The 27730-nt window shown below is 38.5% G+C and overlaps 1 protein-coding gene across 8 annotated transcripts in view; it reads left to right on the top strand.

Annotated features, from left to right (window-relative positions):
- RALGAPA2 (Ral GTPase activating protein catalytic subunit alpha 2) overlaps positions 1-27730 on the top strand; it is a 322083-nt gene that overhangs the window by 164434 nt on the left and 129919 nt on the right. For all 8 annotated transcript variants that reach the window (XM_045078460.1, XM_045078458.1, XM_045078459.1 and 5 more), the window contains 3 exons: positions 9541-9669; positions 14967-15095; positions 15954-16012. In XM_045078460.1, coding sequence (XP_044934395.1) covers positions 9541-9669; positions 14967-15095; positions 15954-16012 — 317 coding nt within the window. The remainder of the gene's footprint in view (positions 1-9540; positions 9670-14966; positions 15096-15953; positions 16013-27730) is intronic.

Below are 27730 nucleotides of genomic sequence, written 5' to 3'. Positions count from 1 at the left end.
TAATAACTGCTCTGAGCATCTGCATCAACCTCATTAAACTAGCCTGTTGTAGAAACTGTAATGTTTTAGATTTGAGGTTCATCAGGGTCATGACTAAGACAGTCATTACATAGTCAGGCCATGGTGTCTTCAAGGCATGATTGGTGCAGCTGGTAAGTCACATCTCTCCACAACCCTCCAACAGTTTTTTTCATCTTATGGAATCATAAATGTGCCAGAATTTCCTGACGGGTTTGCCATCTCTCTGTTAGTCTCCCCAGTGAGCTGTGAAACGCCCTGTATAGGAAGCCCATGTGAAAGTGGCTTCTCCTGATCTGTGGACTGCAAACAGGGTTTTGTTGGTCAAAGTAAAGGGGGTTGTATATTTCATTCATGTTGCTAAGGACTTAGGGCTGAGAGAATGACTTCATTCATATGATAGAGGGTAAGTTCTTTCTCAGTGCATCTGATCTCCAAGTACCCTGAGCATCCTTGCACTAATTTGCTAATCTCCAGAAATATTTAGAGAAAAGTTTGAATGCCACATCATAGGCTCTGGCTTTCTTCCCATCCCAGAAACAACATGCTTTTCCATTTTTTCCTTTTCCATAAAACTTCCACAGTCTCCTTAAGATGAGGAAGGATGTTCATTCTTATAGCTTTTATCCAGTGGTGTACTGGAAATTATAGCCAGGGCAGTTAGGTAAGAAAATGAGATAAAAGGCATGCAGACTGGAAAGCAAGAAGGAAAGCTGTCTATAATCACAGACAATGATCTTGTGTATAAAAACCCTAAGGGATTGCCACACTCACTAAAAACTTCTATTAGAATGAAAACATTAATTAAGCAAAGTTGCAGGATATAGGATCTATATACAAAATTACCTGTGTTTCTGTACACCACAATGGACAATATGAAAATGAAATTAAGAAGACAATTTCATTTATCAAAATGAGCAGAATATTTAGTCACAAATATAACCTAGGAAATGAAAGAGATACATTGAAAACTATAAAACATTCCTCTATGAAATTAAAGAAGGCACAAATAAGTGGGAAAATGTCCCATATTCCTGGACAATTAATTTTGTTAAGATAACAATATTCCCCAAGTTGATCTGAAGATTCAGTTGGATCCTTATCAAAATTCCAATGGCCTTTTTTACCAAAATGGAAAAGCTGATCCTAAAATTCTTAGGCAGTTGCAAGAAACCTCAAATAGCTAAGACAGTCTTGAAAAAGAGCAGAGCTAGAAAACTCACAATTCCCTATTCAAAACTTATTACAAAACTACAGCAATAGGAAGAGTATTGGTGCCGGTAAAAGATTAGATATATAGATCAATGGAATATAACTGAGTGTCCAGAAATAAAGCCATTTATCTCTGGTCAACTGATTTCCAACAAGGGGGTCAAGACAGCGAAGTGGGAGAATAGTCACTTCAACAAGTGGTACTGGGACAACTGAATATCCACGTGTAAAAGGATCCAATTAGATTCCTACCTCACACCATATACTGACTTTAATTCAAAATGGATCAAAGACCTAAATATAAGAGCTTAAACTATGAAACTGTTAGAAGAAATGACTAGATATGCCATCAAAAGCATAAGCAACAAAAGAAAAAAGTTCAAAAAATTATACTTCATCAAAATTAAAAATTTTGTACACCAGAAGACACTATCAAACAAGTGAAAGACAGCCCACAAAATGGTAGAATATATTTGCAAATCATGTATCTGATAAGGGTCTAGTGCCTAGAATACATTAAAGAAGTTTTATAACTCAGTAGCCAAAAGACAAACAGCTCAGTTTGAAAATGGTTGAAAGATTTAGACACTTCTCCAAAGAAGATATCATAATGGCCAACAACTATGTGGAAAGGTTTTAAACACCATTAATCACCAGGGAAGTAAAAATCGAAGTCACATGAGGTGTCACTTCATACTCACTAGAATGGGTATAATTTTTAAAAAACATGAAAAATAAAAAAATGTTGATGAAAAGTGGAGAAATTGGAACACTCGTATGTTACTGGTAATAATGTGAACTAGTAGTGCTGCTATAGAGAACAGTTTGTCACTTCCTCGAAAGTTCAAGCATAGAATTACCATATAAACCAGCAATTTCATTGCTAGGTATATACCCAAAAGTATTGAAAATAGGTATTCAAACAAAAACTGGTACACATATTTGCATAGTAGCACTGTTCGCAATCACCAAAAGGTAGAAACAACCCAAATGTTCATCAACTGATGAAAGGATAAACAAAATTTGATGTATCAACACAGTGGAATATTATTGGGCCATGAAAAGGAATAAAGTATTGCTACATGCAAGGATAAACATTGAAAATCTATCAAGTAAGAGAAGCCAGGTTAAAAAAAAAACTGCCACGTATTCCATATTCTCAAATACTCAAAGCAGGTATATCCATAGAGAAAGAAAAGTAGATGAGTGGTTGCCTGGTGGGCAGGAATAGAGGATGACTGTTTGTGGGTAGAGTGAAGATGTTCTCAAATTAAATAGTGGTGATAGTGCACAATTTTATGAATATACCAAAAATGACTGAGTTGTATACTCAGGGGGCACGAGCAGGGGGAGAAGCAGACTCCCTGCTGAGCAGGAAGTCTGATGTGGGGCTCCATCCAGGACCCCAGGATCTTGACCTGAGCTGAAGGCAGTTACTTAACCAAATGAACCACCCAGGTGTCCCTGAGTTGTGTACACTTTAAAGGGTATGTGTGTGTGTGTGTGTGTATTTATTTATTTATTTGACAGAGAGATCACAAGTAGGCAGAGCAGCAGGTAGAGCATGGGGGGAGAGAAGCAGGCTCCCGCTGAGCAGAGAGCCCAATGTGGGGCTCGATCCCAGGACCCTGAGATCATGACTTAAGCTGAAGGCAGAGGCTTAACCCACTGAGCCACCCAGGCGCCCCTAAAGGGTATATTTTATTACAAGTAAATTATATCTCAGTAAAGCTCTCCCAGGTGGTCTGGTGGTTAGTATTCAGCACTTTCAATATTGCTCTTACAGATAACAGAAAGAAAAAGAAGCAATTAGGATAATCTAGTGACAGGGCACCTGGGTGGCTCAGTGGGTTAAGCCTCTGCATTCAGCTCAGGTCATGATCTCAGGGTACTGGGATCGAGCACCGCATCGGGCTCTTTGCTCGGCGAGGAGCCTGCTTCCCCCTCTCTCTCTGCCTGCCTCTGCCTACTTGTGGTGTCTCTCTCTCTCTCTCTTTCTCTCTCTCTCTGTAAAATAAATAAATAAAACCTTTGAAAAAAAAAAAAGATAATCTAGTGACATATCAATTTCAGTATAAACTAAAATTCATACAGTGTTTCTTAAAACCAGTCAGTCAACCAGTCAGTCCCCCATTTTTCCTGAGGCAGTTAGATAGTCTTCATCAGTTTGAAGGCTAGTAGAGTTCTTCCTCACAGATATAGGATTAATTTCAAGCAATCATAAAAAAAAAATTCAAGGCTCTCCTTAGAGCTGATGGTTGCAGTGACTTTCTCTGCCATCTGCCTGATGTTCTGTCACTTCTGAAATCGTGATTTCATGCAAATGGTGAGAGCAGCTCCTGTGGCCATCAGAAGTTCATTTCAGGTTTTTCACTCCCTTTATTCTTTGCACGCTGCTGTCAGGGAAACTCCGTGTCTTCTCCATAGCATATTGCATGGTGAGAAGTACTAGATGACTTTGCTTCTCCAACTACAGAGCCCAATTACTCTGTCCTGACATATTTCTTCTGGCCTTGGTAACAGTTACACCCAGAGAGGTCACATTTGTCAGCATTCACAGAAGTCTCTGCTTTTTCTCCAGAAAGTTCATACCATACTTGGCCCTTTTAACATACAATGCATAGCACATACCACATACTCTTTGACTCAGATCTTGAAAGGAATTTTTAGCTTTCTTCTGCTGTGTTGTCTTTTCAGCAACTCTTGCAGAAGCACAGTGCTCGTGACATGGTCTGCTATGCTTTTTTTAAAGGCTATAATCAAAAAGATTTTATTTTTATCAGCAAAAAGTCCTGTCTGAACCAATGTAGAGTATGAAGAGGCCAAGTAGCAGGTTGTGGTGTGTAAAGCATGTCTTTTACACAGAACTGGAGAAGCAAAGGCCTACTAGCAGAAGCAAGAGGCCAAGGTTTCGGGACCTGGAGAGAGCTGCTCTTCTGAAAACTAAATTTTTAAAAATGTTTTTAATTTAATTTATTTATTTATTTTTGGTCATTCGGCATTTCTGAGCTTCGCTAAGGAGGAGATAATTGATACTTACAAATATGTCCTCAAAGTACTGCAAGATTATAGCTGCCTTTTTAATTGTTAAAGTTTTGGTCATATCCAGAGTTACTGTTAAAAGTATCCTTTTGCATTCAAATATTTTGGTAATTAGTAATTCTGCGTGGGCGTGGAATGAGTTGAACCTTTTCATTAACTGGATTAATGAGATAACCAGATCTGTACATTCTCCCTTTTACCAAACAAAAGAGCTCCCTTTAGAATTTTCTGCATAAAAGGCAGGTATCTTCTCTGAAAAACAGTGAAGTGATTAATTTAGCATTTTATTTTTCTTAAAGTAAAAAATTAAAGAAGGATTTTGTATACATAAATTGTATTTCTTAACAATTCTGTTTGGCCTCCTGGAAGGTCTGAGTGACTTTAGGTGGAATAACCGGATCTGTTTGCTACTGAGGAGCAGGCACGAGTCCGCTAAGGAAAGGCGGGGAGACAGATGGTCGGCTATTGTGTTACAACCATCATCTGCTGGGCCCTGAGCAAATATTAAGTGAATAATATATATGTAATTGGTGTGAAAGTACAGTTGCAACATTTCTAATTCCGTTTGAACGATGGCTACTTCTTGAACATTTGTGTTTCATAGAATACTATATTGAAATGCTTTTGTTTACAGGGTTAATCCATTTTAAACTGCTTTAAAGTGAATATTTTCCCCCATTTTTGACACCACTGTGCAATATTTTGAATTGAAATGGCCTGTAATGGCCCTTTTTTTATTTTCCATAACAACACGAGCACTAAATTATAGCTGTGCAATTATGTAAACAATGGAAATGCTTCCAGAATGAATCCTTCCTTTTAAATTTTCATTTTGTGTAATTGTTGGAAGGTTTGGAGCCATAATAAACAAAATTATTTTACACATTTATCGTTCTAAAGGTCAATTATAAGAGAACTAAAGAAACAACACTATGCAAAATGAATAAACCAATTTCTGTTGCCATCACCATATGTTTTTCTTATCACTTATGGTTTTTCCAGTTACTGTGTACATAGCATTCAATTAAAGCGATTCATTTACCAGGCTGAATGCAGTTCGTGTTTATAGAACGGTGCTTTGGAGGAGAGGAAACAACACGCCTCTATTTGAATTACCTGATTTTTTGTAAGATCAGTGATAAGAGACAGATGTTCTCACCAGTTACTTTCTCATAAGCCGGAATCTTTTGATAAGCTGCAAATTCACAATTATCATCACACAATCCACTTTCACACTCAGTGTGTAGCATGCATGTGGACTTTTAATCAAAAACAGAACAAAAATACTACTTTGGTGGTCTCTTTGCTATATGTCAGCATTTTGCTGAATGAATTTTATTTCCTTTGAACAAAAACGTGTGGAAGAGTTTTGTCTGTGCCTTATACTGGTCAATTTTCAAGAATAAACTTGATTCCTGTTTTAGAGTCCATTTTTCATTGGACTTCTTGTTTAGCTTAATGTTTTTAGTCTGTCAAGAGTATGGAAAAAGAAGGTAATTTTTGCTCTCAGACTCACTTGTTTCTGGTAAATTCTAGAACTCCTTAGAAGAATGAAAGCTAGAAAATCTAAACATATCATTTTCCTGGTTTTATTTTATTATTTGCCTTAGAAATGATATACATTATAGCTAATGGCTAGAATGCTTTGGTAAGAATGTTACTTGAGAGCATTAATTTCAAGAGTTTTTTGATATCTGGGACAATGTAATCTGAGAGGTTTATTTTTGCCACCTTTGAAATCTTTTGCTCTTTTGAATATCAGCAAAATAATAGTCCACCGAATTCTACAAAGTAAACCTATAAAGTAAATTCTAGAAAGTAAAATCCTTCAGAGTCTTTCCCTTTTTGAAGGAAGTTTTTTATTTGTTACTCTGTTGATTTTTGTATGGCCCTTTCCAGTTTAGAAAGACATGTGTTCACATCTATACCATTAGGTGTGACTCGTATCCATCTTTAATGGAAGAGAAACATGAAGTCCTAGGCATGACAAGATCTGCCTGCAGTCACATACAGAACTCTTTTCATCACGCCAGAGTTTAAGTACAGGGGCATTTCCAAACCGTGATCACAATGGAGGTTGCACTAAACAGCATCTAGTCACCCAGTAAGAACGATGGCCCCTTTCCTCACCTCCAGCAGTCCCTGCAACTCTCTCAGGTAGGCCCACTGGAGTAGGTAAAGAACTCTCACACAACCCTGAGGATAAAGCCACCCTTCATAACAAGGGGAGCCTCGGGATGCCTGGGTGGCTCCGTTAGTCCCGCATCTGTCTTAGGCTCAGGTCATGATCCCAGGGTGCTGGGATCAAGCCCCATATCCAGCTCCTTGCTCAGCAGGGAGCCTGCTTCTCCCTCTCCCTGTGCTGTTTCCCCTGCTTGTGTTCTATCTCAAATAAATAAGTAAATAAAGGGGAGCCTCTTTCAGGCTGTACTATTTAACAAAAATGCAGTAGCCTTGGCTTACTCTTATTGTATTCTATTTGTGACACAGAATACTAGTTTTCCAGAATAATCTTACTTAAGTTAAAAAAAAAAAAGTGACTTGCTTTCAAAAACAGGCAGATAATGCTTGCTTTGGAAATGGATATGGCAAAAGGCATGAGGTCATACATGAATAATTAACATTTGGGAAGCACTGTCCTATTCTATCTATACGTGAAGCCCTAGAGACAATGTAGGAAGTTTCAGAGTCTCCAGATTTTTATTTTCCAGTGATTTTACCATTTGGAGAGGAGGGTGAAAGAAAGATTCTCCTAGAAATGAGTGGAACCCTTATATCCTTAGTGGATATCCCTCTGTTGGGAATATGCATGGCTCTCTTTTGAGTACCACACAATTATTCCTAATTTTAACATGTTATCACAAAGATAGAATCTTTGGGTTTTCCCTTTTTCAGTGTGGATAAGCAAAATGAGTAGGCATATGGCCATAATTTGGCTGACTGGCCTTATAGTTCCCTCTTTGACTCCAACATAACCCCTATCCCAGTGCCGCCTTTAACTGGCGACAGCAACCCAGGCCCCGCTTCTCCTCAGGGCTCTGTTTTACGTGGGTGGCAGGGTAGGGTAGGCTAGCCATCTGTTATTTTGCCCTCTCTTTCCAATCTTCTTGCCCATAGAAACAGGTTCCGTTGAAGTGACTGGCCCGGATCCAGGGGTTGGGGAGCCGTGTGACTTTATCTCGGCTCCATGCATTTCTGCTGTCTTTAGCATCAGTGGTAACTTAGTAATTTTTTGTGAATGCCCCCTTTACAGGGCATTACCTTTATACATATAAATGAAGCAAAATGGATTTCATGTACAGATCTAGCCTTAGCTTGTTAAAGGATTCAGTTCTTAATTCCCACAAACTTGCCCCAGAAAAGCATTTTTTAAAGGTTAAAACTCTAAATTCCAGTGATGAAAATGGCTTATTTAAGTAGTATGCCCAAGATTTTTAAAAATTGACAGAGTTCAAAGCTTAGTTCCTCATCTCAACAGATGGAATTAGCACACACATAACAAAGTTAACATCATGGTTGTTTGCATTATTAATCTTCAGATGCATGGCATTCTGCTACCTTGCTGGCCAGGTTTGCACGAATCCTTTCACTGCAGCATATGTCAACAGAAATGTGCTCCCATCTGCTGCTGGGTAGCTTGATGCCTGATATTCCGAGACAAGGCCCAGCACAATGCGTACCTCTGTGAGTAATTACAGGTGTGTGGTGAGGAGCCCAGGGCATTAATCAGAGGCTTAATTATGAAAAAGGTGGATCTTTTGTTCCACTCTTGGAGCATGAGTTTACTACACACTTTCTAAACTGCAGCATCCATCTGCTGAGCCCCTTAGAATGTTTACTTTGGCTGATATGGACCCTAAAGTGTATCAAAGGACGTGATTAAAGCAGGGTTAAATATTAACTTAGGAGAAGTGTGGTTCAGGTTTTTCTTTCCTTCCTACCTTCCTTCCTCTATCTGCCTGTTTATTGTTGGTATAGGGCAAATTCTGCTGAAATGCTAAAACTTTAAATTAGTACTTGCTAAACTACTGACCATATTCGAGCTCTAAAAGAGTAAGCACTGTACAGTCATTTTAAGGATATAAACAGACAATTTGTAGAAACTGAATGAATCCACTGTGTAAAGGAAAAAATAAGTCTTGGAAAAATAATGTATTGTGAACACATAAAAATTCTCTTTCAAGACTACAGGTTGCAAAATGAGGTTATTTTTGTCCAAAGTCCTTTGTTAAAAGGTCTTAACATGTTATCATTTAGCATGTTGCTACTGCTTTGCTCTAAATTAATCAAATTAAACCAGGATTATTTTAAAGGGTTTCTTAAATAGCCGCACTGAAATCTGAGAAAAGAAACCAGATTTTTTTTTTTTTAATTTTGCAACTAACTATAGGATGAATAACTACAAAACACATAAAGTCTAGTACTTCAGTATGTTTGATTAACGTGCATGGCCTAGAACTGCATAAAAGAAGTTTGTGGTATTCTGACTAATCCCCCATGCACACACACACTTGCACAGATGGCTGTGGAGATGTGTCCTGGCTGTGGGTGGCAGAACGCTGTCCAGTAGAGGAGCCCTGCTTTGCCACAGGCTGGAACATGGTGACTGCCTCACAGCAGAGTTGGCGGCCAGGCGCCTGCCTGCCACCCACCAAGGATGGGCCATTCCAGACACAGCAACACCAGGTGTCTAGGCAGTCAGTGGTCTTTGTGCTGCACCCATGTAAAAGGCAACTGCTGTATTTGCACTTTGACCTCACAGTCACACTTGTACCCAGAGCCACACCAGCTCCCTGAGCTTAGACTCCAATCGTACTCCAGTCCCATTGTTTTAACACAGAGTTATCTAAAGAGTGAAAATTTCCAGCTCTTTGCCTACTTGAAGACTTTTTAATGTATTAGTGTGCTTTAACTTTTGAAAATTGAAAAATACTGAAGTGATAGATGTTTGTAGACTTTATTTGTGTATCCACCTCAACACTCCAGTAACTTGTCTGAAGAGCTCAGACAAGGTGGAAAACAGAAGGAGTGTGTAGTCCCAATGCCATGTCTTAGATTTTGGGCATGTAATCTTACAACTTAGTGTCTGTTCTCTTACCTGTAAAGTGGGTACAATAGGCCTTGGACCAACTCATCTCTCAGTACCCCTTTTACTGAAAAATTTCTGTGACCTTTGTTCTCTCAGATTACCATACAGTGGCTATATGTACAAATGAGCTGACTACATTGTTGAAAATTACACTTGTGTTTTCTCATCTTCCCTTTTAGGATATCTTAAACACCATTATAAGGCACTGTCCACCCCGCTTCTTCTCCCTGGGTTTGCCTGGCTTCTCAATGTTGGTGGGGGACTTCATCACAGCCGCTGCCAGGGTCCTTAGTACAGACACGCCGGCGGTGAGTATGACAATGCTCAGCATCCAAACTCCCAGGAGGCTTCACAATCGCTAACAAGGTTCAGATTTCTCCACTCTTAACAGGTGTTGACTCATTAGTGCAATGTGAAACCGGGCTCTCGGGTAGATGCCCTGGCAGCTGATGTGTGAAATTGTAGGATAAGATGACACACTGGTATTGGGAAGGCGTTTCATCAAAAGGCCAGAGTGTGAAAAATCATATCCTCACTAATATTTCAGCACATTTACACAGTCAGAAGCAGGACTTGTCTCTTAAAGTCTATTAGCATTTTCCAGTAAATGGTGGCACAGAGGAGCCGTCTGTAGTAAAGAGAGCATTTTAAGTGTACATTATCAATAATTTTTCAAATAATTATCTTGCTTATTATGAGTTTAATAGAAAATATTTTTGGAAATATTGGAAATGTTAGAACACTTAAATTTTAAGCAGAGAGTGAGTATATATTATTAATGTGCAGTAAAACTCTGACAAAATTCTAGTATTAAAAAATTATAATCAAGTAGACTAAGTGAACATTTAGGGCTGCAAAAAGAAATTATTTGCAGTCTCCACATTTACCTCCACTATTAGGGCAATGTGTTAATGCCTTTTGAAAGAACACTCTCTTCTACGTTTCAATTTAAAGGGCCTCTCACTTTTGTGCTCTATACAGCTGTTACCTGTTCAGACTCTTTGTTTTCCTCTGCAAATGGTGTGAATGAAATTAGCTTTATTGTTTACCAGGGACTTGTACTGAAATCAATATGAGTAGCTAGCTATGTAAATTTTGGGGGGCATATTGTTACTTTTTCACTCCACTTATTTCTCTGGTACACAGTAAATTCAAACTACAACCCAGATTTTAAATTAAGTTGTTTTTTATTACTTTGTATAGTTGATATTTCACACTGGTATTTTCATGTGCTAACTTCTTGTGAGGATAAAGTAAAAAGCAAAGGGAAGGGAAAGAAAAAGCAAAGACAGGAGCAAAAGGGAGGAATGAAAGAAGAAAAGAAAGGTAGAAAAAAAGGAAGAAGAAAAATGTTGAGTTTGTTCAACTTTTTTTTGTAAGGAATGTGACAAATTTTTATGCTTCTTTATTTCCAAAAATGATTTTAGGATAATCATTCTCAAAGAGCCTTCAAATTTATTTTTAAGTATTTAGATTAGCATTGAAGAAACTCACAGGATACAGGAAGGAAAATCATACTTCTTTATTGATGATTTCCTTACTTGCTATTTGAGTCTCCTGTAAAAATGCCAGCACCATTTCTAGAGATAATATCATGCATGCCAGTCATTCTCTGAAAATTTATCTCTTGACTAGATAAGCTATTAAAGTAGCTTCCCAAAATTTTTCTTTTCAAAGAAAGAGAAAGAAAATAAGATCATGTGGAAGTGAGAGTTATATGAAGAAGCTGTAACTCTGAATTACTTTGAGTTTCTCTCTTAGTTTCAACTTGAGATTTAAACTTGTAAGGGAACAGATGAGAAGTGTGTGAATGCGGCACACATACTCAGTCATAATTTTTGATTAACACAAGTCAATTACAAGTTTGAGTTACCCCCACTGTGCAGATCTGCCCCATTGAGGTAATGGGGAAAAGATATATACATACACAAGTCTCCAAGAGATGGGCAGGAACTTGTGCTCAGTAAACTTCCTTTGTCGTAGCCAAAAACTAGAGTTAATCCAAATGTCCATCAACACTGGAACAGATAAAGTGTAATGTGCCCATAAGATAATGTATTACATATAATTCCCTTCTCATGCTAGACCCTGGAACTCTGTAGGGTCAGACCTGGGTTCCATCCCAGTGTTGCCGTGTACTGTACTGGTTCTCTACCCTAGGCAATATGCTTAGGCATCCAGGCCTCATTCTCCTGTGTGGAAATTGGGGCTCACCTTAGGCTCGGTGCTTAGACCAAAAAATTATTTAGATTTACCACATTCATTGAAAAAAGCTGTGTAATCCTTATTTTGTTTAAGATCTAATGTTTTATATCTGATTGTGACATAGTCTAGCATGCAATCTAAAAGTCCGCAGTTCAGGGGCACCTGGGTAACTCAGTTGGTTAAGTGTCTGACTCTTGGTTTTGGTTCAGGTCATGATCTCAGGATTATGGAATCAAGCCCCAAATCGGGCTCTGCACTCATCCTGGAGTACTCTTGGCCCTCTCCCTTCTCCTCTGCCCCTCCCCACCCTCATAAATTAATGTCTTAAAATAAATTTCAAAAATTAAAGTCCACAGTTCAGGCCAGTCTTGCACATGTCACAATTGTTAAGGCCACTCAGAGAAAGGAATCAATGTCAGTGAAGTCTAAACCAAGATTGTCTGGGAATAAAGGGCAGCATTTAGAGAGGACTGACAAAGCAAGGCTGTTTGAGAAACAGTTTCTGTGGATCCACTAAATGCTGGGACTTGGCCTGGATGAGTATGACAGGGGCCCTACCCTCAACAAATCAGCGGGGTAAACTAAATGTTAATATCTGTGCCTAAGTTTCTAACAGCCACAGTAGAATCACATCCAGACCCCAGAAGGACAGCAACAGAGGAATGGTTCATTCTGCTTGTGAGAAGTGAAGGGAAAGACATGCATTAGAAAGGTCTTCATCAGAGAAGTGATGCTGAAGCAGAGACCTGAAAGGCCCTCAATGTTCGTCAGATAAATGGGGACAGCAGCAGCCACCCCTTATCTTGAGATACTTATTGAGCACCCACTGGGATAGAAAAGTGCTGAAAACAATCTAACCCCCATCTTTTTGGTGTTGCAAACACAAAATAACTATGTAACATGTCAGAAAGTAATGTATGCAAAGAAAAAACCCGAAGCGGGGATGCTGGGTTCCATAGAGGTGGGATGACATAATGTCTTGAATTCACTTTAAAATATTGAAAGTGGAAACTTCTTAGTGATTTTTAAATACTGAAATGAAAAAAGTGAAACATACAGATAAAGCAAGAGTAGTAAAATCTTGAATCCAGGTGTTTGGTATTTAGTGTAATACTCTCTTTCCCTTTTCATTCCTCTTAACATAAAACTTGAGGAAAAGGAAAGCAGCAGATGAGGGGACAGAATGATGGAGGTGGGGTAGTGTTGCACAGAAAGGGCGGGACTCTGGTCAGGTGGAGCTCATGTGAGATGCCTCTGGACCCCTGAGGGGGCACGCATACAAACCCGGACTTCGGGGGTAAGGTGGGGGAGCGTCTAGTCTACAGAGAAATGATGGCGAGTCCAAAGTCCAACATGTAGGAGGCGTTGAGATCATGTGTCTGGATATCCTTTGGGAGTGAGTATAGATCTGGGAGAGAAGAGGGCACAGGACCACACTCAGCATCACAGTTTGGATCCTGAGGAAATGAGGCATCCCAGCATGGAGACTGTTAGATCGCCTCAGGTAGGAGCCACGAAAGGTGTCCCAGGGCCAAATGGTGAAAGTGTTCCCAGGCCCAAGAGAGCTAGCACCTGCGTCTGACACTGGCCAGAGGTCAGATAAGGAAAGGCCTGGGCAGTGACCACAAGGCTTTATGTGGTAAAAGTCACATAACAAGATACTGTACTCACTGACCAACTTTGGCAAGTCTTAACATTTTCATTTTGCCTTAGTGGTTTCAAATCTTTGTATTTTAAAAAATGAAAGAAACCATTAGGAATATAGTGACTTTATGCCTGATGCCATGGCTATGGCTACAGTCAGAGCTGCTGTCACTCTTGCCTGCACTGGGCTTCAGTGAGCACCTGACACTCTGCTCTTCCTGAGAGCATCCATCACCCCACACTACTGCTCCATTCTGATGGCACTACTGGTCGCCTGGAGGAAAAAATGAGATGGGCACTGTGCCACGTGTGGCGTGGGGGTTGCTACCTGGGAGTCCCAGTGCTTTTCTCCTGGAGCTCCCCTAGTCCCTGCAGCACACCTGCATGGCCTCTGGGCCCTGTGCACCTGCATTCTTTACAGGTCCATGGGTGCCCCTGGGTCTTCTGCCTTTTCCATCCGCACTGCCTGCACTGGCCTCTCGCCTCTTACCTCGCTCCCTCACTCTGCCAGCCTGGCTGGCTCCCCTGGCACTATGGGACTTCAAGCAGCAGTTTGTCTTAGTGTCCCTAACCATCCTGAGCAGAACAAATTATTGCCACATTTTGGGTTCCAGAGAATATCTCTGTGTTTTATTTATATTGTCTTTTGGACCTGTGTGCTGATGAAAATGAAGTGAGATTAAACATGAATGTTCTGGGCTCCCATAACATTCCCACTCTCTGGTTCTCACAGCCATATCACCGAATGGTGTATCACCGCTATTTGCCTCTTCTCCCATACCCCACACACCACACCGCCATATCCTGGGGGAGGGAGACTCCCTTTCATTTCAAACCCAGAAGTGCTTAACAAAACAGGCCCAGTGCAAATCAGGGTCTGTCACTTGACAAGCCATTTAATTTCCCTGAGCCTCAGTTTTCTCACTTGTAATGTAGAAATGATAATAGTATCTACTTCATTGGATTGTTGAGGGTATTTTATGAGGCAGTGCTTGTATAGCATTTAGAACAGTGCCTAGCACTGTAAGTGTTAGCTGCCATTGTTATAATTATTAGATAATAGTAGACAGAAAGGTAGATGGCAGGTGGGTAGGTGGGCGAGTGGCAATACCTTTGTAATCCTAGTGCCCATTCTTGGCTAATCATAGCTGCTAATTGTTGGCTTGATTGAAATCTAGTGAAGTTGGCTAGATTGAAGTCTAGTAACGTGTAGTAAGAATTATACCTAATTCCAATAATAGACAAATAAGTGATTTTGTGTCTCCCTATATATCAAACATTATATGTTACTTTGCAAAATATTCATGATGAGATGGGAAATTTGGTGGATAGTGTCTGCTCTCTTTCTCTGCCTTTTGAAATTCAACCCAAACCCCTCTTCTTTATGAATTTTTGTTAACTGTCTTCACAGCAAAAATAATATTAAGTTGGTATCACTTACCCTGCTTTGTCAAGAACATGAAGACTAAAAAGATAAAAACAAAAAGTGAAAGTCATGATTGAGTCATTTGCTCTTCTGACCCTGAATGCATCTGCAGACCACTTTTCACAATGCTTTTTATACAAGTATAGTGATAATTTCCATTTCTTGGAAATTTGCTTTTTCATCTAGACAAACCTCTCTTGCTTAAATGGTTGCCTGGAGGAAAATAACCTGGCATAGTTTGATTACATCTTATCTAGGATATAGTAAGTGTAAAGATTCCCTCTCAAAATCATGAAAAAGTAAAGCATGTTTTCACTTCTTTGTGTGCAGACACCTCATTCAGAAGCTCTCACCATTCTTGGTTCTCTAGTCTGCTTTCCAAATACCTACCGGGAGATCCCTTTACTGCAGTCTGTGCCGGAAGTCAGGGAAGTCATCACAGGAACTGAAGATGTCAAGGTACCTCATGCATTTGATTGAATCTCAAGTTTAGCATTTTATAATTCTAGCTATATGGTCCTCTCTTCCATTATCATACAGTGATCTACTTATCCCTGAAAGTTCTGCTTTATTGTTTAAATCTTTCAATAGTAGTTGTTGTTGTTTCCAGAAGGCTCTTTTAGAGGGATTAAATGTATTAGATTCAGAGCATATGACAGTTATAACTGATAGGTTCCTCTGGTGTTTTTTATTAGATCTGTTTATCATGCCTATGGATTGTAATTATATAATAATTCATCCTTTGTAATAATTTTAGGTTTAATTGTGCCACATTAGTGTATCAAATGAGTTTATAAGAAATAATTAAAGTTAGCCAAATATTCAGTCCCATTGTTAGTCTGATTAAACACTACTAATAATTTGAGATGTCAAGTTATTAATTCTTTAGAGAATAAAAGTAAGCATTTGTTCCCCCCCTTAACTGACTTTGGGGCAAACAAAAATTCTATTCAAATCTCAAAATCAATCTATCTAATTATGGTACATAATTATAATATATAATTTAGCATACAATATATAATTGAAGTAAAAGAAAACTGAGCTTTTACTATCTGAAGTCTCAATGGCTTTGCAAGGTTTTTATTGCATGCCCAGAAACCCTCTTCTCTAGGCTGCCTTACTTGCCCAGGGAGGTCCTGGCTGAGACCACTACAGGCTGCTCCCTCAAGCCCTGTTTCCTTCCCCGCCTCCCAGATTCTCTCTGTTGGGACCAGAGTTCCCTGGTCCTTCAGTAGCTCCTGACTTCCTGGAACACAGAACATGTGGGAAACCAACTACTAAACAAAGTTTTTATTTTACTTAATTTTGTGTTTTTAGCATTACCTCATAAATATTTTACTGAAGAATGCCACAGAGGAACCAAATGAATGTGCAAGGTAAATGTTGACTAAAGGTAAACTATTTTAGGATTTTAAGATACAAATTTATATGTAAAAAGTTAATGTTAAAAAAAAGCACTCTTCCGCATTACTTGTACACATACTAAAAAATGTAGTAAGAATTATGTCAAGAAAATGCTTTACTTAATTTTTTTAGAGTGTGCCACTATTCAGTGAAAACAGTAAGATGCAGATTATAGCATGCTACATTTTGTAGAAGAGAAAAGATTTTGAATATATACAGGTATTCCCTGTTATTTTTTTAATGAAGAAGAAAATGGAAGGATAAACCAAAAACTTACAAAAATTGGTATATGTATAAGGTTAGTAATTATCAACCAGAGGTGATTTTGTACCCCAGGAGACATTTAGCAATGTCTGAAAATATTTCGGTTGCTTCTGCCGGGCATCTGAGTTTGCTAGCAGTCTGCTAACAATATAGAGGTTTTCTGGACCACCTGCATAATGAGAAATTGCATACCTGGCCTTCCAAAGTAAAGCCCAAAGCTGGGAGCAGTGGTAGAGGGCAACACCACTTTCTCATCATCCTCCTCCAACCTCATAAAGTCACCAGAAGCCTAGCTCAGTCGCTTGCTGCCTCCAAGGAATCAGCTCCTGCCCTGCTCTCTCTCTAGCAGCCTACCAACCATCACTGCCTTTCCAGCTCTTTTGATATTTTTAAGGGTTTCTGACTTGTGGGGTTTTGTTTTGTTTTGTTTTGTTTGGGGGGAGTTTGTATTTTGACTAACTTTTTCAGTGGTCTTCTGTGGGTGGCTTAGTCCACCTTTCTGGTTTCCCATTACCAGAAGCTATATATTGACTATCAATTTGTTCATATTAGAGTAACCTTAAATTTTGGGATAAACTCAACTTGGTTTATACAGGACCAGATCTTATTTGGCTAATATTTTGTTCAGGAAAGTTGCATTTATATTTATGGCCTATAATTTTCTTTCCCAATCCAGTTCTTATCAGGCTTAATTCAGGGTTAGATACTCTTACAGAATGATTAAAGTATTGTTTCATTCTCTGTAGTCAGCAAGAATTTTTGTAAAATTAAGAGTTCATGCTCCTGTGTATTTAGACCTCGATGGTAAAACTATCTAGGTCTGGTCATTTATTTATGAGAGGTTAACCATTGACTTATTTTCTTCCAAGATTTTAGGAATATTAAGGCTTTCTTTCTTTTCTTTTCCTTTCTTTTACACCTTGGATAAACTAAACTTGTACACAAATTTGTCCATTTCATCTAAGTTCTGAAATAATATTGGCTATCTTATGTTTCTTTCACTCCAAGAGCTATATACACTTCTTAATCCCAGACGCTATTATGTATTCTCTGATTTTTGCCACTAGTCTTGCCAAAGATTATCAACTTTTCAAAGAACTTGTCTTTGTTCAGCCTCTTTATTGTAATTTGTTTTTTTCCTCCCATTCTTTTGTCTGCCTTTTAATTTTTTTATTTTTTATAAACATATAATATACTTTTATCCCCAGGGGTACAGGTCTGTGAATCGCCAGGTTTACACACTTCACAGCACTCACTATAGCACATACCCTCCCCAAAGTCCATAACCCCACCCCCCTCACCCAACCTTCCTCCCCCCAGCAACTCTCAGTTTGTTTTGTGAGATTAAAAGTCACTTATGGTTTGTCTCCCTCCCAATCCCATCTTATTTCATTTATTCTTCTCCTACCCCCTTATCCCCCCATGTTGCATCTCCACTTCCTCATATCAGGGAGATATGATAGTTGTCTTTCTCCGATTGACTTATTTCACTAAGCATGATACGCTCTAGTTCCATCCACATTGTCGCAAATGGCAAGATTTCATTTCTTTTGATGCCTGCATAGTATTCCATTGTGTATCTGTACCACATCTTCTTTATCCATTCATCTGTTGATGGACATCTAGGTTCCTTCCATAGTTTGGCTATTGTAGACATTGCTGCTATATATTCAGGTGCATGTGCCCCTTCGGATCACTACGTTTGTATCTTTAGGGTAAATACCCAGTAGTGCAATTGCTGGGTCATAGGGTAGTTCTATTTTCAACATTTTGAGGAACCTCCATGTTGTTTTCCAGAGTGGTTGCACCAGCTTGCATTCCCACCAACAGTGTAGGAGGGTTCCCCTTTCTCCCTATCCTCGCCAGCATCTATCATTTCCTGACTTGTTAATTTTAGCCATTCTGACTGGTGTGAGGTGGTATCTTACTGTGGTTTTGATTTGTATTTCCCTGACGCCGAGTGATGTAGAGTACTTTTTCATGTGTCTGTTGGCCATCTGGATGTCTTCTTTGCAGAAATGTCAGTTCATGTCCTCTGCCCATTTCTTGATTGGATTATTTGTTCTTTGGGTGTTGAGTTTGCTAAGTTCTTTATAGATTTTGGACACTAGCCCTTTATCTGATATGTCGTTGGCACATATCTTCTCCCATTCTGTCAGTTGTCTTTTGGTTTTGTTAACTGTTTCCTTTGCTGTGCAAAAGCTTTTGATCTTGATCAAATCCCAATAGTTCATTTTTGCCCTTGCTTCCCTTGCCTTTGGTGATGTTCCTAGGAAGATGTTGCCGCGGTTGAGGTCGAAGAGGTTACTGCCTGTGTTCTCCTCAAGGATTTTGGTGGATTCCTTTCTCACATTGAGGTCCTTCATCCATTTTGAGTCTATTTTCGTGTGTGGTGTAAGGAAATGTTCCAATTTGCTTTTTCTGCATGTGGCTGTCCAATTTTCCCAACACCATTTATTGAAGAGGCTGTCTTTTTTCCATTGAGCATTCTTTCCTGCTTTGCTGCAGATTAGTTGACCATAGAGTTGAGGGTCTATTTCTGGGCTCTCTATTCTGTTCCATTGATCTATGTGTCTGTTTTTGTGCCAGTACCATGCTGTCTTGATGATGACAGCTTTGTAATAGAGCTTGAAGTCCGGAATTGTGATGCCTGCAACTTTAGCTTCCTTTTTCAATATTCCTTTGGCTATTCGGGGTCTTTTCTGGTTCCATATAAATTTTAGGATTATTTGTTCCATTTCTTTGAAAAAAATGGATGGTATTTTGACAGAGATTGCATTAAATGTGTAGATTGCTTTAGGTAGCATAGACATTTTCACAATATTTGTTCTTCCAAACCAGGAGCCTGGAACATTTTTCCATTTCTTTGTGTCTTTCTCAATTTCTTTCATGAGTACTTTATAGTTTTCTGAGTATAGATTCTTAGCCTTGTTGGTTAGGTTTATTCCTAGGTATCTTATAGTTTTGGGTGCAATTGTAAATGGGATTGACTCCTTAATTTCTCTTTTTTCTGTCTTGTTGGTGTAGAGAAATGCAACTGATTTCTGTGCATTGATTTCATATCCTGACACTTTACTGAATTCCTGTACAGGTTCTAGCAGTTTTGGAGTGGAGTCTTTTGGGTTTTCCACATATAGTATCGTATCATCTGTGAAGAGTAATAGTTTGACTTCTTCTTCGCCGATTTGGATGCCTTTAATTTCCTTTTGTTGTCTGATAGCTAAGGATAGGACCTCTAGTACTATGTTGAATAGTAGTGGTGATAATGGATATCCTTGCCGTGTTGCTGACCTTAGCAGAAAAGCTTTTAGTTTTTCTCCATTGAGAATGACATTTGCAGTGGGTTTTTCATAGATGGCTTTGATGATATTGAGGTATGTGCCCTCTATCCCTACACTTTGAAGAGTTTTGATCAAGAAGGGATGCTGTACTTTGTCAAATGCTTTTTCAGCATCTATTGAGAGTATCATATGGTTCTTGTTCTTTATTTTATTGATGTGTTGTATCACATTGATTTGCAGATGTTGAACCAACCTTGCAGCCCTGGAATAAATCCCACTTGGTCGTGGTGAATAATCCTTTTAATGTACTGTTAAATCCTATTGGCTAGTATTTTGGTGAGAATTTTCGCATCTGTATTCATCAAGGATATTGGTCTGTAGTTCTCTTTTTTAATGGGATCCTTGTCTGGTTTTGGGATCAAGGTGATGCTGGCCTTATAAAATGAGTTTGGAAGTTTTCCTTCCGTTTCTATTTTTTGGAACAGTTTCAGGAGAACAGGAATTAGTTCTTCTTGAAATGTTTGGTAGAGGGGCGCCTGGATGGCTCAGTGGGTTAAAGCCTCTGCCTTCGGCTCAGGTCATGATCTCAGGGTCCTGGGATCGAGCCCCGCATTGGGCTATCTGCTCAGCGGGGAGCCTGCTTCCTCCTCTCTCTCTGCCTGCCTCTCTGCCTACTTGTGATCTCTGTCTGTCAAATAAATAAATAAAATCTTTTAAAAAAAAATTTTTTTTTAATGTTTGGTAGAATTCCCCTGGGAAGCCTTCTGGCCCATGGCTTTTGTTTGTTTGGAGATTTTTGATGACTGTTTCAATCTCCTTACTGGTTGTGGGTCTGTTCAGGTTTTCTATTTCTTCCTGGTTCAGTTTTGGTAGTCTGTATGTCTCTAGGAATGCATCCATTTCTTCCAGATTGTCAAATTTGTTTGCATAGAGTTGCTCATAGTATGTTCTTATAATTGTTTGTATTTCTTTGGTGTTAGTTGTGATCTCTCCTCTTTCATTCATGATTTTATTTATTTGGGTCCTTGCTCTTTTCCTTTTGATAAGTCAGGCCAGGGGTTTATCAATCTTATTAATTCTTTCAAAGAACCAGCTCCTAGTTTCATTGATTTGCTTTATTGTTTTTTTGGTTTCTATTTCATTGATTTCTGCTCTGATCTTTATGATTTCTCTTCTCCTGCTGGGTTTAGGCTTTCTTTCTTGTTCTTTCTCCAGCTCCTTTAGGTGTAGGGTTATGTTGTGTACTTGAGACCTTTCTTGTTTCTTGAGAAAGGCTTGTACCACTATATATTTTCCTCTCAGGACTGCCTTTGCTGTGTCCCGCAGATTTTCAACCATTGTGTTTTCATTATCATTTGTTTCCATGAATTTTTTCAGTTCTTCTTTAATTTCCTGGTTGATCCATTCATTCTTGAAAAGGATGCTGTTTAGTCTCCATGTATTTGGGTTCTTTCCAAAATTTCCTCTTGTGATTGAGTTCTAGCTTCAGAACATTGTGGTCTGAAAATATGCAGGAAATGATCCCAATCTTTTGATACCGGTTAAGACCTGTTTTAGGACCCAGGATGTGATCTATTTTGGAGAATGTTCCATGTGCACTAGAGAAGAATGTGTATTCTTTTGCTTTGGGATGAAATGTTCTGAATATATCTGTGATTTCCATCTGGTCTAGTGTGTCATTTAAGGCCTGTATTTCCTTGTTGATCTTTTGCTTGGATGATCTGTCCATTTCAGTGAGGGGAGTGTTAAAGTCCCCTACTATTATTATTGTTGATGTTTTTCTTTGATTTTGTTATTAATTGGTTTATATAGTTGGCTGCTCCTACGTTAGGGGCATAGATATTTAAAATTGTTAGATTTTCTTGTTGGACAGATTCTTTGAGTATGATAAAGTGTCCTTCCTCATCTCTTATTATAGTCTTTGGCTTAAAATCTAATTGATCTGATATAAGGATTGCCACCCCTGCTTTCTTCTGATGTCCATTAGCATGGCAAATTGTTTTCCACCCCCTCACTTTAAATCTGGAGGTGTCTTTGGGTCTAAAATGAGCTTCTTGTAGGCAACATATAGATGGGTTTTTTTTTTTTAATCCACTCTGATACCCTGTGTCTTTTGATTGGGGCATTTAGCCCATTAAAATTTAGGGTAACTATTGAGAGATAAGAATTTAGTACCATTGTATTGCCTGTAAGGTGACTGTTCCTGTATATTTTCTCTGTTCCCTTCTGATCTACTACTTTTAGGCTCTCTCTTTGCTTAGAGGACCCCTTTCAATATTTCCTGTAGCGCTGGTTTGGTGTTTACAAATTCTTTCAGCTTGTGTTTGTCCTGGAAGCTTTTTATCTCTCCTTCTATTTTCAATGATAGCCTAGCTAGATATAGTATTCTTGACTGCATGTTTTTCTCGTTTAGTGCTCTGAATATATTATGCCAGCTCTTTCTGGCCTGCCAGGTCTCTGTGAGTAAGTCTGCTGCCAGTCTAATATTTTTAGCAGTGTATGTTACAGACTTCTTTTCCCAGGCTGCTTTCAGGATTTTCTCTTTGTCTCTAAGACTTGTAAATTTTATTATTAGGTGATGGAGTGTGGACCTATTCTTGTTGATTTTGAGGGGGGTTCTCTGCACCTCCTGGATTTTGATGCTTGTTCCCTTTGCCATATTAGGGAAATTCTCTCTATTAATTCTCTCCAATATACCTTCTGCTCCCCTCTCTCTTTTTTCTTCTTCTGGAATCCCAATTATTATAATGTTGTTTCATCTTATGGTGTCACTTATCTCTCAAATTCTCCCCTCGTGGTCCAGTAGCTGTTTGTCCCTCTTTTGCTCAGCTTCTTTATTCTCTGTCATTTGGTCTTCTATAGCGCTAATTCTTTCTTCTGCCTCATTTATCCTAGCAGTGAGAGCCTCCATTTTTTATTGGACCTCATTAATAGCTTTTTTATTTCAACTTGGTTAGATTTTAGTTCTTTTATTTCTCCAGAAAGGGCTTTTATATCTCCCGAGAGGGTTTCTCTAATATCTTCCATGCTTTTTTGAGCCCAGCTAGAACCTTGAGAATTGTCTGACATATTACCAATGTCTCTATTGATTAGGTCCCTAGCCTTCAGTACTGCCTCTTGTTCTTTTTTTTTGTGGTGAATTTTTCCGCCTTGTCATTTTGTCCAGTTTAGAGTATATGAAGGAGCAAGTAAAATACTAAAAGGGTGGCAAAGACCCCAGGAAAATATGCTTTAACCAAATCAGAAGAGATCCCAAATCATGGCGGGGAGAAAAGGGATAAAAAGAGGTTCAGGAAAAAAAAAAAGAAAGAAACAATTAAAAAAGAAAATGAATAAAGAAAAAATATATATATTAGATAAATTAGTTAAAAATGTTAAAAAAGAAAAGGGTAAAAGCTAAAAATAATTTAGCAGAAGAAGAAAAAAAAATTAAATTAACTGCAAGACTAAAGAACCATGGGGAGAAAGCCATGAGTTCTGTGCTTTGCTTTCTCCTCCTTTGGAATTCCGCTGCTCTCCTTGGTATTGAACCTGCACTCCTTGGTAGGTGAACTTGGTCCTGGCAGATTTCTTGTTCATCTTCTGGGGGAGGGGCCTGTTGTTCTTTGCCCCAGGCGGAATTTCACTGCCCTTACCAGGAGCTGGGCTAAGTAATCAGCTCCCATTTGCTTTCAGGAGCTTTTCTTCCCTGAATGCTTTCCGTAGAGTTCCAGAGGACAGGAATGAATATGGCGGCCTGGAGGAGCCGAGAGCTTGGGGCCCCCCTCCTCAGTGTGCCCTCAGAGAATAGTACCCAATTACTCCCGTCCCCGTGGCCTCCGGCTGCACTCCGAGCTCACCCAGCCTGTGACTGGTTCAAGGTAACCCCGAGCTGAGAGCTCACTCCTCTGCTCTGTCTCTGTAGCCGGCTTCTCCGTTTTAATACCTGCAAGCTCTGTGGCACTCAGACACCCGTGATCCTTCTGTGACCCTGCGGGACCTGAGGCCATGCTGACCCCACGTGGGCTTCACCCCGGTTTAGCCTCTGGAGCGATGTCCCTCAGCGGAACAGACTTTTTAAAGTCCTGATTTTGTGCTCCATTGCTCCATTGCTTGCTGGGAGCCGGCCCCTCCCCCCGCAGTCTATCTTCCCGTCGCTTTAGATTCACTTCTCCGCCAGTCCTACCTTTCAGAAAGTGGTTGTTTTTCTGTTTCTAGAATTGCTGTTCTTCTTTCTCTTCGATCTCCCGTTGGATTTGTAGGTGTTTGCAATCTTTAGATACGCTATCTAGCTGATCTGCTACCTGATGTAGTCTCAGCCTGCTACTTCTCTGCTACCTTGACTCCTCTTCCTCTAATTTGTTTTTATTTTCTACTTTCTGCTCTTTTCCCTTTCTTTCTTCATATTCTTCATTCTTTTCCTTTTTATCAGCATGTTAATTCTGATATATTAACATAACAGTATACTAACTCCACATACTAATTCAGCCTTTCTCTTTTACAAATGTCAACATTTAAGTTCATATGTTTATTTCTAGGTCCTACGTCATCTGAGTTTGGTACGTTTTGATATGTAGTATTTTCTCACTACAGATTTTTTTCCCCATTTCCATTATGATTCCATCATTGATTCCTTCATATATTTCTTTATGTAGAAATATATTTAATTTATAAACACATAGTTATTTTTATTTAACTTTTTGCTATTGACGACTTAAATCCAATACGTTGTCTGTCAAGTGACAGTCTTTGAAATTGTTGAGATTTGCTTTATAGCCCAGCAGATAGTCAGTTTCTGCAAATGCTCTGGGTGGGCTTGAAGAGCATGCATATTACCCTTTCTTCGGTAGTTGGGTGTACTGCTCTGGATATGTCCATTTGATTAATTTTTTTAATAGTGTGTTTCAAATATTTTACATCGTTTCTAATATTTTTACCATGTTAGTCCATTTACTGAGAAAAATAGGTTAAAATCTCCCATTATTGTGGTGCATTGATTTATTTTTCCTTGTGTATCTGTCAATCTTTGTTTATATACTTTGAAGCTATATTATTAGCAGTATAGAACTATAGAATTATCAAATCTCTATAGAGAATCATATCTGTTAATTTACATAGCGATCCTATTTACTTCTAAGCATGATTTTTTTTTCTCTTAAGAACCACTTGTCTCATATTGATTAATATATTTGTAAATAATACTTTCCATCCTTTTATTTTTTTATTTTAAATTAAATTTTATTTTATTTTTTCAGTGTTCCAAACCTTTCTATATTCTTCTCTTTAGATGTCTTTGAAAAAATTGTACATTCTTTATTTTATAACATTTATCTTGTCTGATCTTGATCTTATAACTGAATCTTTAGTTCATTTCCCATTTACTGCAGTAACTGACATACTTGGATGTATTTCTTCCATCTACCTTTATGTTTTGTTATTGCTCCTTATCAGCATTCTCTTGTTTTGTCCCCATTCTTGCCTTTATTTTTCCCCTTTCCTTTTCTTCCTTCCTTCCTTTCTTTCTTTCAGATGATTTTTTTCACATTCCATTTAATATCTCTATTTTTGCAGAAGTCATAGATTCTCAGTTTTTTAAGAAGTTGCCTTAGAAATTTTAATGTTGCATACTTGTCTTACTAACTCTGAAATTAGTCTGCCTTTACCCTTTTCCTGAACAATGCCATTTCCTTAGAATATAATCTTCTGATTTTATTCCTATGTCACCATAGCTGCTCCTGTTCTGTCTCCCTCCTCCACCTAACCTCTGAGTGTTAGAGTGACTTGAGGTTTAGGGCTGGTCCTCTTCTCTCTCTGACTCTCCTTGGTGCTCTTATTCATTCTAACCAGACCTTAAATACTGCTGAATTTATGATACTGATGCTGCTGAATTTATTTGCCTAGCCTCTTCTGTGAATCCCGTATATATTCAGGCTTATGTATTAAGCTGCCTACTTGGTATCTCAGCTTGGATGTCTTAACACATGCAAAGCTAACACGACCACAGCTGAACCCTTGAGTCCCCTGACCGTCCCTCAGACTCCATCTCCATAAAGGTCACCATCATCTACCCAGATTTTCAGTCGAGAAACTTGGAAAAAATCCTTGATTTCTCCTTTTCACTTACCTGTCACATCCAAACCTTTAACATGTCTTGGGAATACCTCCCCCACCACCACCTTTTTCTTTACTGTAGAAAGCCAAACTTCTGTGGAGTGAAAAATGGAATAGAAATGTGTGTGATATGCTCAGTCTTTATCAGCCATATATAAAACATGAAATTGAGGTCACACAAGGGCAGATAAGCAGAAATATGACCAAGATTTCAAATAAATGGAAGATAATTAAGAGGGAAGTTAGTTATAATTACAAGTGATAATAATGTAGAAAACATAAGAAAAAATATTAAGTTTCTGTTACATAAACTGGAGAGGTGTGAGATGGCAGAGTAGCAAACAGTCTCCAGAGGGTGTGTTGGTATAAAAAGGAGAGTGAAGGTGGTGCTGCCATTAGCTAAAAAAAAATCTTGAGAGATAGAACTCATTTGGGATCACAAAGGACACATTTGGGACAGAGAATTTAACTGACAGAAACTCAAAGCCAAAAGGAATACCTGAGAATGCCAGAATAGGCAGATGCTAAATGATAAATTTCAAAGGCATAAAATAGCATTGAAGACCTGCTATAAGCTAGTGCAGCTTTAAAACTCAAGGCAGGTGAGAGTAGTTCACATTATGAAACCATTTTATGGGTCACAAATGTTTTCTGTTGTGCAAAGCTAATAGTTACAGAGTAATGCAGGTGTTCCTAAGAAATGAGAGATCTTTGCCCTTAATAAATTACATTTAACAGATAGGTTAATGGGTTGTTTAAAAAAGAAAATATGTATTAATATACACAGAAAGAGACACACACACACATGCAAGTCTGTAAGGGAAGAGAGTCTCTTAAAGTGGTATAATTGGGTATAATTCCAAGTTAGATTTTAGTGGGTTGAACAATCAGAGTCTGAGTTAAGCTGGGGAAGATAATGAGGCAATTGGAAAGCATACAAAATACATGACATTGAATGCAAGCTGAGAATATGAAGTACAGTTTCTGGACTGAGACTCAGTATAGGAATCAGGCAAGAGGAGATAGTTCTGTACAGTAAGGAAAGCTGAGGGTTTGAATTGTGTGTAACTCCTGTATAATGTTGCTGTTGGAGAATCCAAGAAGCCCAGGCATGCCTTGTAAAGGGGGCTGCACGCTGATCCTGAGTGCATTTTCGTAGAAGGTGACATAGTCTCCAAAGAGCTTTTAATAAACGTGTTCTGAAGCACTTCATCTATCCTAACTTAAAGAGGTGAGAATCCAGTGAAACATGGTGGTTTTAAAACCTCAAAATATATTTATTTTAATAGCTGAATTATACTGAATACAAAGAACTTTCACTGTGGAGAGCTGAACAGTACATTCAGTTTAATTGGCACTGGCGATGTGACCTCTTCTTACAAAGAACAACATATATATACCACAACTAATGTCTGGTTCAGAGTAGTGGCTTGAATCCCCTTTTGTTTGGGAAAGTGACCAGGTTTGGAAGTATTTTAATTTTATATATGGGCATTCAGAAAAAATTAACAGGAATATGACTTTTTGATCATTGTGAAAGATAGTAGGATATATCAGTTTCAAAGATAACTACCACTTAAAATTGATTTATAATTGAAGAAGGTAATTTTTAAAGTAATGTGCAACTTGAAGAAGGCTTTGTCCTAAAACATTGTTTAAAAGCAGTAACAGTGCAGTTGATTCTAAAAGTTGTATTCCGATATTCTTTACAATGGAATGTGGGGTTTGTCTTCTGTTTTAGTAAGTGTTGTATATTTTATTGTAAGAAAAACAATTACAAGCTTGATTTCCAACCATTTTCTAAGATTCATGGTTTTGAATCTTCTTCAAAACTGCCTTGAAGCAGTACAACATAATTTAAACTATCAGCAAAAATAACTGATATGTGCTTTGTGACTACTAACAGGAAATAGATCATTTATTTCATTAAATATGTAATTACTAACCAATATCAGTATTTCTGTTTGTCCTGAAAACTGAACTATTGAGGAAACCTTATCTTTTTCCTCAGGAAGACACTCTGTTAACATATCTATAATTTTGGCCACTTTGTAA

This window comes from Mustela putorius, unplaced genomic scaffold, assembly GCF_011764305.1.
Source record: "Mustela putorius furo isolate JIRA1106 unplaced genomic scaffold, ASM1176430v1.1 tig00000253_pilon_pilon_pilon, whole genome shotgun sequence".
NCBI lineage: Eukaryota > Metazoa > Chordata > Mammalia > Carnivora > Mustelidae > Mustela > Mustela putorius.
This window is presented reverse-complemented; position numbering and strand designations above follow the sequence as displayed.